Source organism: Montipora capricornis, chromosome 3 (genome assembly GCF_036669925.1).
Source record: "Montipora capricornis isolate CH-2021 chromosome 3, ASM3666992v2, whole genome shotgun sequence".
Taxonomy (NCBI): domain Eukaryota; kingdom Metazoa; phylum Cnidaria; class Anthozoa; order Scleractinia; family Acroporidae; genus Montipora; species Montipora capricornis.
In genome coordinates this window covers 64,505,912-64,518,461 of record NC_090885.1, presented here as the reverse complement: position 1 = coordinate 64,518,461, position 12,550 = coordinate 64,505,912, and the positions used below count along the sequence as shown (strand labels likewise).

The 12,550-nt window shown below is 39.8% G+C and overlaps 1 protein-coding gene across 1 annotated transcript in view; it reads right to left on the bottom strand.

Annotated features, from left to right (window-relative positions):
- Positions 1-4,075: 4,075 nt before the first annotated feature.
- The window catches only part of LOC138040716 (uncharacterized), a 101,338-nt gene continuing 92,863 nt past the window's right edge, over positions 4,076-12,550 (bottom strand). Inside the window, 1 exon segment of the mRNA XM_068886391.1 lies at positions 4,076-5,295. Within this exon segment, the coding sequence (XP_068742492.1) occupies positions 4,076-5,295 (1,220 nt within the window).

Here is a 12,550-nt window from a genome sequence, read left to right as displayed (position 1 = left end):
CCTGAAGAAATTAAATTAAGATTGCTAACTAATCTTTGATTTACTTTTTTTGCTAACATGAGGTATCCAATCAAAGAGCAGGTGGTCCCGCGAATTGTCGGAGTGGTCCTGGTGGCAAGGGTCATCGTCCTAACCGAGAGATTACGGTCATCATTGTGGTTGGTGAAGATTGTAATGGCGATCATGGTTGTAATATGTCCATTGTCATAGGTCATTCTTAATGAGAGCAAACCGAGGTCGCTTTCCTGCAATTCTTTTGGTATATGCGTTTGTTAGCCAAAATGAAATATCTAATGAGAAACCTACCTTGGAATAAAATCCAAAAACACAAGTAGTTGTTAAAGCTTTCAGGCCATTTTGATTGCCTTTACCATCAAGCACTGGGGAACTAGCCTTGCATTTTATTGCAAAATAATTCTCGTTATCTCCTATTTGATATTCATACTGCTTACTCATTTTGGTGTTCCCACTACTTTTTTAAAAAAATTGTTTAATTGACACAAATATACAACAATGACAAGAATAACATGAAGTACCCATTTAACAAATTTGACGAAATTTATTGTCAATAACAGGACAGACGCATGAAAAACTGACATCAATTTGTTTTTTACAGTAACAAAAAGACAGAGGGGTTAAAATAAGGTCAAAGCACGAGAAGAACGCGAGACAAAAATGCAAGAAAATTCAATTTTATTCAATCTGACGCACCCAAATTCATAAGTTGCCTCGCTCCCTTATTGGCTAATGAAAAAAAAAGAGACTTTCTATTGATTAAAAAGTGACAGATCGACGTTTTACAAAATCTTGCATAAATTAAATTCTTCGAAACGCATAAATTATAAATTTATGTGTCTGTCCGCTTATTGACCATAAAAAATTAGCCAATGATCTCGCGAGAATTTTGCAGTCATTGTAAAAAATGCTGTTTACAGACGCAAGATTACGATCTGCAGATTACATCTTATCTCTGAGTGTTATTGCGTGTTACAATGCTACCAGAAGAGAAAGAGAAAGAGAAAGAGAACAGAGAACAGAGAAAGAAAGTCCTTGGAAAGTCCACTCCCGGAAAAACATTCTTAGGGAATTTTTTAGCAGGAGCGATCTCTTTTAGAATGATGAGTCTTTCATGCAGCCGCAAAAGGAAAGTCCGGAAACAAAGCTCATCCTCCGGCCCATGCACCAGCACAAAAAATATAATATTTTGAAGCAAGAATACAGTGATTTAGTGTCTGCCCATCAGCCGCCCTAACGTGACATCCGTATAAGAGTTTACTTGAATTTAACAAGATCTGTTCTCGTGTTTTTTCATACCATCAAGACTAAGGCTATGAGAGACTAAGAGGTGGTCTAATATTTGCTTCTCGCTTTTGCAAAGGGTGGAGCGATCACTGTTTTTTATGCCATCTCGGTATAAGCTCGCTTGAGTGGGTAATATGTTCTGTAAAATCTTGTACTGAAACATTTGAAGCTTTACTTCTTGGATGCCAGAACGTTTTGCATTCCACCTGGTAACTACCTTCAACTATATTGGTTTAACTCAAGTTTCATTCTTTTAAATTTTCTTACTGTCTAACGAAAGTAGTAATTTCAGTTTTAAGTGGTTAATCATTTCCTTTTAAGATAACAGTTGCAGACAGGTAATGCAATTTCTTAAAGAAATGTTTGTAAATAGTCAACACTTCAACTCCAATCAGTACTAGTGGGTGGCTCTTGCATGTGACTCTATCTAGTCTCAGCCTCTTCTGTGTTCAAAGGGAGACCAACATGTCACTGGTACGAGTCTGCAAGTCACAATTTGGAAATTAAGGTGATATTGCATGAAACAAACAAAATGAATCTGAAGCGCGGGTTATAGACGAAGGGGTGAAGTGATCCTCACTCTCATCTTGACAATTTAAAGCAATTTTCTCTCATAGACACCTACATTTGACGCCCAGTCAAGGAATCGAACCCAGGTCACATTAGTGGGAGGCGAGTGATCTCACCACTGCGCCATCCCTGCACCGCAGAGTAAAACTTGTAGATGATTTAACTCTGTTCGACCCCAGACGATTTTACTCCTCAGTGGGGGTCGCCACGGGGGTGAAAAGGTCAATAAATGGCATAGCTCCTACTAAACTCCAACAACTCAGTGGTAAAGCATCCGAATTACACGTAATAATCGGAAGTTCGAAGGTTTTACTCTTGCAATGGAGCACTCGGATATTCCCCGAGCATCTATCGAAGTAATTAAAGTGCATGCACCACCGACTTGTGAAGGTATTTTAAGACATTCACAAGTGTATAACTACTCGAAAGAAGTCAACCCTAAAAGGAGGCGATATATGGGTAACTGATCAGGTACTTCAACTATGACTTTGATTACGTCAGAAAAATATCCTTGGTTTCGCTTGCGTTGTACGGTGTTGTTTCAGATTCAGTAATATATCAAAAAAAAAAAAAAAGAAAAAATCGAAAGAGCAGAAAAAAGACCTATGCCTTCCCCGTGTACTCAAATTAAATGACTTTTTTGACTGTGACAAGAAAATCTTTTTGATACTTGTCTTTTCGATATGCAACTCTCGGGATTTTTTCTGAGGACCGCAGTCATTCTCGCCTAGTACTCTGCACGCTTGTTGAAGAAACTCCACCGAAAAATTTATTTCACTTTACCACCGTGACGGTTTTATCACTTACCCAAAATCAAACTAGTGTAGTGATATATTGGTAGAACAAGGCTGTGAGCTTAACGGACATGAATTTTAATCTAGTCTTTTCTTTTAATGAACAACAACAACGAGATTTATGTTAACATTTACGTCTATATGACTTGTTTTGGATTTCATAATCCTAAAGGAAGGTTCGTAAAGTGAAGTTCATATGGTGGCAATGCACACTTGACCTTAGAAACAGAATGTGACTGCCTGGAAATTTGCCAAAGTAAGGAAACAAGTTTTTCCTCCAGGAACACTTCGATATGCAACAATTTGGTGGTTAAGATGCATTTGCGAAAAATGGTTTAAGTTTGGCACGACTTAAGAGAGGTGATATGCTTAGTGGTCCCGAGGTCGTTAGTATTTCCCGTTGATTCCTCTCGGGAACCATCGAAGGTGTCAAAATCAAAACATATAGCTCACTGGCAAATAACGGTTCCTTCGGATCAATTAGACTTATAAGACAAAGATCGGGGGTAGTTTGTGAATAGGCACTTTTCTGGAAAGGAATTTCTTATCTTCTCTTTAGGATAGAACTTGCAAATTGTTTTCCCATAAACCATATAAATTGTGCGTTACGCTGCTATGTAGCCGAGCATTGCTGCCGGGGATTTCAAAGACGGTGCCTACTAATAAAAGATATTTTTGCCCCGGTGTGTGATTATGCAGGAAATGTAGATCTTAACAAGTGTTATTGAAATTAAAAAAGAAAATTGGGGGTAACCACGCATTTTTCAAACATAATTCATGAATAATATTTGTAAAAATCTTTAACATACAAAGCAAAGTATGGCGTTCTTTCTCAAATTGAAGCTTAATTATCTCTCAAAAATGCATGGTTACCCCAAATGTTCTTTTTGGATACCAAGAGTACTTACTAAGATCTACTTTCTCCGGATAGCTTTAAACCGCGCAAAACTATCCCTGTATTAGTAAGCATCACCGATAGGAAATCCAGGTATCTTGAGAGGCGCAGAACGTATGCGCATTAACACTTGTAGGCACCGTCCTTAAGCTGCCTGGGGTTAAAGAGGCCCGTTGGTTACAAAAAGTCGTTGTTTCTAGGGGAACCTTTAAAATACTATTTTGAAAACACATAAAAGGGCATTTACAATAGCTTGAACTAGAAAAACCACCCCCCCCCCCCCACCCCTCCAAAAAAAAAAAAGAAAAAAAAACCTGTGTTTAGACATTTGAAGAATGGTCTAGTTTTCAACGCACCTTAGAAAAAACTGAACGCATATGGTGGCGGAGTAACGTCCAACGAAACCTAACAACGAGGAAATGGAACGCTTTTTAAATTTACACACGCAACACCATTATAGCCGACGAACTAAAACTTTCTTAAACAAAATTCATTAAAAAGCCACCCAACTACTTTAAGTTGAAGGCTCCTCAAACGTCATATGATTTTGATAGTGTGCAAGAAGAAGCTCCTCGCTGCACAACTCCTCTTGGCAAAGCCAACAGCTGTAATTTTCACCCTGGTTTGAACTATGTTCCTGTCGAGTGCAGGGGCGATGGATCTGTACTTCGTGTTCACTTGCACTTTTAGAACGTCCTAGTGCTTTTTCATGTTTCCTGACACTTTTTTTGTTGCGGAAAAAGTTTCCTTTTGGCTTACGTTTGTAACGCTTCTCTCTAGCATGGACTCTTTCGTGTTTCCTCAAATCTCCTGCATGGCTAAAACACTTGCCACATTGTTTGCATTCATAAGGCTTCTCTCCAGCATGGACTCTTTCATGTGTCCTTAAATGTTTTGCTTGGCGAAAACACTTGCCACATTTTTTGCATTCAGAAGATTTTTCTCCAGAATGCACTCTTTCATGTGTCCTTAAATTACTTGCAACACTAAAGCACTTGCCACATTGTTTGCATTCATAAGGTTTCTCTCCAGTATGGACTCTTTCATGTGTCTTCAAATTTCCTGCGTTGCTAAAACAGTTACCACATTGTTTGCATTTATAAGGTTTCTCTCCAGTATGGACTATTTCATGTATCTTTAAGCTTCCTGCTTGGCTAAAACACTTGCCACATTGTTTGCATTCATAAGGTCTCTCTCCAGTATGGACTCTGTCATGTCTCTTTAAGCTTCCTGCTTTGCTAAAACACTTGCCACATTGTTTGCATTCATAAGGTTTCTCTCCAGTATGGACTCTTTCATGTGTCTTTAAGCTTCCTGCTCGGCTAAAAAATTTACCACATTGTTCGCATTTGTAAGGCTTCTCTCCAGTATGGACTCTTTCGTGTCTCCTCAAATCTCCTGCTTGGCTAAAACAGTTACCACATTGTTTGCATTTATAAGGCTTCTCTCCAGTATGGACTCTTTTATGTGCTCTTAAATGTCCTGCTTCGGTAAAACACTTACCACATTGTTTGCATTCATAAGGTTTCTCTCCAGTATGGACTCTTTCATGTATCTTTAAGCTTCCTGCTTGGCTAAAAAATTTACCACATTGTTCGCATTTGTAAGGCTTCTCTCCAGTATGGACTCTTTTGTGTCTCCTCAAATCTCCTGCTTGGCTAAAACAGTTACCACATTGTTTGCATTTATAAGGCTTCTCTCCAGTATGGACTCTTTTATGTGCTCTTAAATGTCCTGCTTCGGTAAAACACTTACCACATTGTTTGCATTCATAAGGTTTCTCTCCAGTATGGACTCTTCCATGTTTCTTTAAGCTTCCAGCTTCGCTAAAACACTTGCCACAATGTTGGCAGTTATAAGGCTTCTCTCCAGTATGGACTCTTTCATGTATCTTTAAGCTTCCTGCTCGGCTAAAAAATTTACCACATTGTTTGCATTCATAAGGTATCTCTCCAGTATGCACTGTTTCGTGGCTCCTCAAATCTCCTGCTTGGCCAAAAGATCTTGACATCATTAACAGATTGTGATTTCACTTAAGACTAAAATGCAAAAGAAAAAGAAGTTATTTCCATCAACAACGTCCAACAGACACCTCAGTCAAAGTCAAGTAAATAATCTTCTTTTAAGTTACAAAAAACGATTTTGTGTATTAATTTGTTAATAGAAGTTAATGACCTAATATATATTGTGCACAACGATCACGTGTCATATGGTATTCATCGTGCTATCGTTTCGTTCAGTTTCCCGCTCAGTTGCTGGTTTGTACCTTACCGTCCGTTTCTCCCTAGGCAGATGTATTTGTCCCAAATGGAAATTATATGTAGCTGCCCAGCGATGGCCCACAACCATGGTCATATCGTCATCATCGCATTCATTAATAGGAAGTTAATAAAAAGACAATCAACACGGTACATACAATTGTGTTAAGTGTTCTAAGAAATTACGGAGTTAGCGACGCGAAGAAAAGAAAACTTCTTAAAGATAATCAGATTTAGCAGAAGAAAATAAAACGTCTTAAATAATTAGAGTTAACAGAAGATATTAACTTTAAGTAACAAGATAACAAATACAAAAGGTGTGCATCTAAGTGCTATATTTCCGATAACCATGTCAAACAGCAATTCCAAGTGCTGTAGTAAGCAAACTTCTTTTTTCTTCAGTCTTGTAATCATCCAATTGCTAGCACTGTGTGTAAATTTCATGACAACGACCTTGTTATGTTAAGTGTATACAGTACTTTTAAATTTGTTAATTTCCAAAACAGAAAATTTCACTTAACCTAAAGGAAAAATAAAACTGTGCTTATCAATCTCAATAAGATCAATCGCTGTATGTTCGATTTCACGACGTGGCTTAAATTTACAACATGCCTCCCTGAAAATGCGCGAAGCGACCAATACATTCGATTTTTGTCGCAATGGAGACAAATTTATTACTAGCCACGACAATGATGTATTCGTCTCGTGTCCAAAACAACCGCCATACTTAATTAGTTTATTCGGCAACATACATTTTAACCAGGTTTTCCCTAGCCGACAACAGGTTGTCAACTAAGGAAACCAGTAAGATAAACAGTGTACTCGCTTAATATTTACTCCCTTTACATTGATAACAAGACGCTGAAGTCAGCGTTCACTCGGGATACTCTCAACGGCATGGAGATTTTTTACAGTACAAGATTTGAGAGAAATTGCTTTGGAAGTTTCCTTGAGGACGAGTATGAAAACTGAAACCTTCACACCATGGTGATTGAAAACACCAATTTCCTTTGAACTGAAACTCGTAGCTAGTGTAAAATTAATGTATTTTCTATTGGTCTGCGTTTGAATTCTTCTAATTTTAAGGGTTTTTGTGGTTTGTTATCAGGTGTTTTCTAGGGTTTTAGTAGTCCTCCGGAATATTCCCATCGATTTACCAGGCTATTTAAGCAGCTAGCAAGTTTTGGTTGTTCTCTCACTCTCCCAATACAACACTGACGTTCTCAGCTAGTTCCCCCACCACACCCTCTTCATTGTACAGATTTTTTCTTTTATTTGTCCAAGAGGTGCTTCCGCTGCGGTTGGTTTGGTCACGGGGCTGAAGCATGTAAAATTGGTTGGTTCCAAGGCCTTGCATCGAACAAAAGTGCCTCCTTTACTGACCCACACGCTCGGTCAGGAGCAGGAATCACCTACGATGGTTTCTCCTAATTAATGTATGGTACAGGTAACAAATCTTCCATTAGATCTAAGCGAGTACCACGAATTGTCTGAGCTCAAAGTCCATTTGCCCGTGAAAGAGAATTTAAGGAGAAGTATTGGTTGCTAATAGATATTTCAGTTTTGTGCATGCAGATAATCGTATTGAATTGGAAATCCAATGGGTTCCTCGAACTGATCTTTTATTAGTCGTCTTATTGACAATGGCGATTGACAGTTTGGTGATGCCCGTTTCCAGCTGTATCTAGAGCATTAAGAGAGAAAACATTTTACGTTCTCCCATATAAAAAGGGGAAGGATGCTCGCCGTCTCGCTTAGGGGTGTAAATTTCGGATTTTGTTCTCAGTTAGGGTGTTCTGGGCAAAACGCAATCATTTATAGCCGTGAAGGTCTCCTTTAGGGTTGCGCGTCAAGAAATATAAAAGGGTATGTGTACATTTTTATATTTCTGCACGAAGGTGAAAGTATTAGATGATAATGTCTTTGCCATCATTAAAAATCACCATATTTTTTAGTTATCCGTCTTCTAATACGGTCTCTTTTAGGGGTCAAAAAAGCCTGGGCAACGACAAGATTGGTCTCATTTGAGACTTAATTTAAAATTTCCGACGAGCATCCCTCCCCTTTTTATATGAGGCAGGAGTTGAGTAATGGCAGAAATCAATTGGTTTCCTTCTCAGCATAATTCTATTTGTTAAACCCAAAGCTGAAGAATTGCACAGTTTTCAAAGCGTATCCTGAGAAGTGAAGCTTTGGTGTAAAGCTCCCCATTATTTTAATCTAGCTTCAGCATAAAATATCCTCAGTACATATGCATTCGCCAACTTGTCCTTTGCGTCGTCTACCTTTTTTTCCTTGAGATACTCTCGAACAACGTTGAGTGCAACTTTTGTTCCTTTCTTAGTATTCTCGCTGTTTTTTTGATCAAGTAAAGGTGTCAAAGCATTCTCTGACTGATCGGGGAACCGATCTCCCATTTTCTCACGAGAGCGTGGTTTCATTTGCGCATGAGCATAATATTATTTGCAGAAAAACAATACTGTGAATGAATTATTCATTTGTCCTGTTTTCGTAAAGAAGTACGGACCTGTGCGGAAATTATTCCGAATCACCTTGTGGGCGAGACCTTCTGATACCAGATTTAACAATACAACACCTTCCAGCAGACTGATCTCTCACTTGAAATACAGCAATTAACTTTCTTACCTTCTTTAAGAGAGTTTCCGATCACAATAGCTTGAAAGCTGGGCTAGACTCTAGAATGCCCGGCCACTAAAATCTTGAACTTTAAAACCTGCTCCCGAGGTCCCGCAGTTATCTATTTTTACAGTCCGTATTAAACGAGGACAGCAGACAGCGGACTGCGGACCCGGTCTGCGGACCGGGTATAAAACACAGACTGGGTATAAAATGCGGACTGAAGGTTGCGGACTAGGCACAAAACGGGGACTGAGTAAAAAGCACTGTGAAAAAGACACAGAGCAACGAAATGGCGACGGGTTGACGACGACATAAACTGAAGTCCGACTACAGAATGATGAAAAAAATGTTTCGCGTCATAATTATCAACTATAGCGTTAAAGTGGAAGTTTTTTTGGCTTCTCAAAACCACGATCAATAGCTCAAGGTTTTAGTTGAAACTGGAAAACGTTTGTATGTTGTATTTATTAGAGGTATGACACGAAAATAATTAATGAAATCCTTCGCGGGTCACCAGCTTTATGTTTGTTTATGAGAAATTTGAAGGACTTCAGTGGGAGATGCTGATTTCAACATTGTTTTATTTTGACCCGAGACCACACAAAAATAACTGGAAGCGTGGATATATATTCAACATCACGCAAAGCGAGACCAAAACTATCTCGACCCGATCTGAAGGCGTTATTTTCCCACGAAAAATGCAAAAATATTTACTCATTGCGCATCCAGTGCACATGACATCATGTGCCTGCCAATCATTTACATATCTTCGGAACAGATACCACTGCGATGTTTGGACGGGGGTCTCTTTATCTAATAGCAAAATTAATGTTTTGTTGCTATTGATACAACTTTTTGTTCGCCTCAGTGTCGCACGGGTCCGTCTGCAAACAGCACTCGACCAAGAGAACAACTGTCATAGTTCATGTCCTGATTTACGCATACACACTACCGACTTTATCTGAAGCCTCTTACGCAGACATCGGGAGTAAAGATTGCGTGACGAGCCAAAACACTCTTCGTGTGTGTTGAATACATCCGGCCATCCTGGCTCGAACTACGACAACAACAGTCAGAGGACTTTAATGTTAAAGATAAAAATACGAAGAGTTCAAGTTTATGCCAAAAGTGTTTCGATTCTTCCCCATAACAATTTTCCCACTCCCTCCCGTGTTTGACTTGATTTGCGTTAATTGTTGATTTCAGTTCACAATGTCCCCGATTAGTGCTCCTGCGCTAGAACGACTAGACACTTAAATAAAGTTCCTTCCCTTTCCTTTCCTTTCGTGAAGTAAAATACAATTCTATTTCGTCATAGGATTACGTCACTAAGGAGTCATGTGAGATATGCGCAAGCAGATCGAGTGTTCAGGTGCCCCTGTAGTTTTTGAGTGTCGGACGAAATTTTACAAGCATGGTGAGAAACTTGGATTTGGATGAAATCCTGCCTTCTGACGCAGATGAAACGGCTTTGTTGGATGACCATGGCGATCGAGACAACGAGGAAGAGATGCCAAAAGTGTTAAAGAATTTAAGTCAAATTCTAACGAGCATGTCCGCATCCATGTTGTTCATGGAGAAATCGTTTAAGCGAATAAGGCGGGATGACCCGTCTGAAGCAGAGGAACCGGTAAAGAAACGACGCAAAAGCTGAACGGAACATGGAAAGGATGCTGGAAGCGATCTCAGTGACGGCGAAACGCTCCTTAAAACGACAGAACCCCAGGTCGACACGACCACAGAAGGTGAAACAAGCGTCTCAGATGCTCGACACGAGGATGACGCTTTGCTGACCGAAATCTTGAGAGATTTCGATCACGACGAGGACATTGGTCCGAATATTAATCACAACTTGCTGACATTATCATCAAACGTTGGTCAGCTAAACTTAGCGAGCCAAAAACGAAACAAAGATGGAAAATAAAGTCGACCAAGAAAATGCGACAGGCTGATTGTTCGTCGTGTTAACACGGAGATTTGGGATAAACTAGACAACAAAACCAGACAACAGGACCTTCGCGTCTCGTCAATACAAAAGTCAATGGCAAAAGTCGGGGCTATTTTGCCTCTGTCCACAGAAACGCTAGTGCAATTGAGGCAGAAAAAACTGCCGGAGCTTGATAAGCTAGTAAAACTAAATACAGATGCGTTATCACTGTTAGGCCACGCGTCGTGTGAGCTATCAGGGAGCTTACGAAACGACGACGCCGGCGGCAACAACGACGCTACAAAACAATAGGTTTGGTGAGCAAAAACAATGGCTCTGCACGTGCGTTTTACATTTTGGTACATTTCTTTGCCGTCATCTCCTAAATGACGACGTGAAATGACCAAATTCAAGGTTCTGTGGAGGACGTTAGCACATGACGATGAATTTCCAGTTCTCTCTGTACGCTTCCAACCCACTCATACCAGTTTAATTCCTCGACAGTTACTACACATTTTTAACGCGAAACGACATGAAATAGTTTCGTAGTGATATGAATAATGCGAACTCGTATTTTTAAATGAAGTCCTTGTAGCCGTCGTCGTCCTCGTTTCGTAAGCTCCCTATCGTTGCGGCGTCATGACGCCATACTCACTTTGCAGAAAGACTACAACAGTTTATGTGCCTCGCACGTCCCGGTAACGTCGCTATTGTTTGGCGATAATCTGCAATCGAGATTAAACGACATTCGGGCCTCGAAGTAAAACCACTTTCCCTGAACGACATAACCAAGAGAAAGCAGGCCGCTTCTCGAATAACAACAATGCTGTCTCGGATAACAGACAACGACGAGGACAAAATGTTTTGTTTAAAGGCCGCTACTGGAAGCAGTACCCGCCAAAATCATTCCCCAAGTTGAAGACAAACTCACAAAAGAGGGGAAATCAGGGAAATCAGTGGCAGTAAATACAGCAGATGAAATGATCTTTAAAACTTTACAGGTAAGCAATTTAGCCGAGAATATGTCGAAGGTGATAAATTATTTTATATTGAAGATGCGGCTTCGTTCACAGCTGGCCAGTTGTCACGTAGACCGTGCGAATGGCGCAAAAATAACTTCTGATGCAGAAGTCTTGCGCACAGTTGCTTGGGAGAAAATTGAGTTCACTTCTCCGCCGCATCAGACATGTTTCAACGGAGAAAAATAGTGTTATTGCGCACGAAATTCAATATTTATTGGCCAAAGAAGTTATTGTTAAGTTTGTTTCGGTGCAGGGTGACTTTATCTCCCCGATATTTCTCCGGCCCAAAGATGATGGGTCACATAGATTAATCCTGCATCTGAAAAGTTTAAATAAAAATGTGGTGTGTAGGCATTTTAAGATGTATTCAATTTGGACTGCTCTTAGCTTAATGTAACCAAATTGTTACATGGCATCTGTGGATTTAAAGAATGCATATTACTCAGTTCGGGTGTCACCAGAACATCTGTGGATTTACGGAATGTGCCTCTAATGTTATTGGCACAACAACATTGCTGAGCAATCTCGGTTTTGTTCTGAACTCAATCCATGTGACAGTATCACCTACTTTAGACAAGGCAAACAAGTTGAAGACAGTTGTAACTCAAATTCTGTCATGTAAAAGAGTGTCGATTCGTGAGGTGGCACAAGTTGTGGGCCTCATCATATCTAGTTTTCCTCGGGTAATGTATGACCCTCTGCATTTTCGCATTAGAAAACATGAAAAATCTTAAGCCCTTACACAAAAATCTGAGAAATTTGATGCCTTTATAAGCTTGACACCATTTGCTAGAGAGGAGCTTCAGTAGTAGATCGATTGTATAGATACTGCAGTCAATAAAATAGACAGACCTGACCCACAAATCACCATTCGTACTGATGCATCTACACAAGGATGGGGGTGCGCAGTAAATGACCTCTCTAGAGGGGGGCTCTGGACAGCTACAGAGAAGGAAACCCATATCAACTATCTTGAATTATTGGCTTACAAGCCTATAGACAGCTAGTATCAGGAAGACACGTCAGAATCCTGGTTGATAACACAACAGTTCAGGTTATAGCTAATAAAATGGGCACCAGTCATTCAACTAAGTTGAATTTCTTAGTTAAAACTATTTGGGATTGGAGTATTGCAAACAATA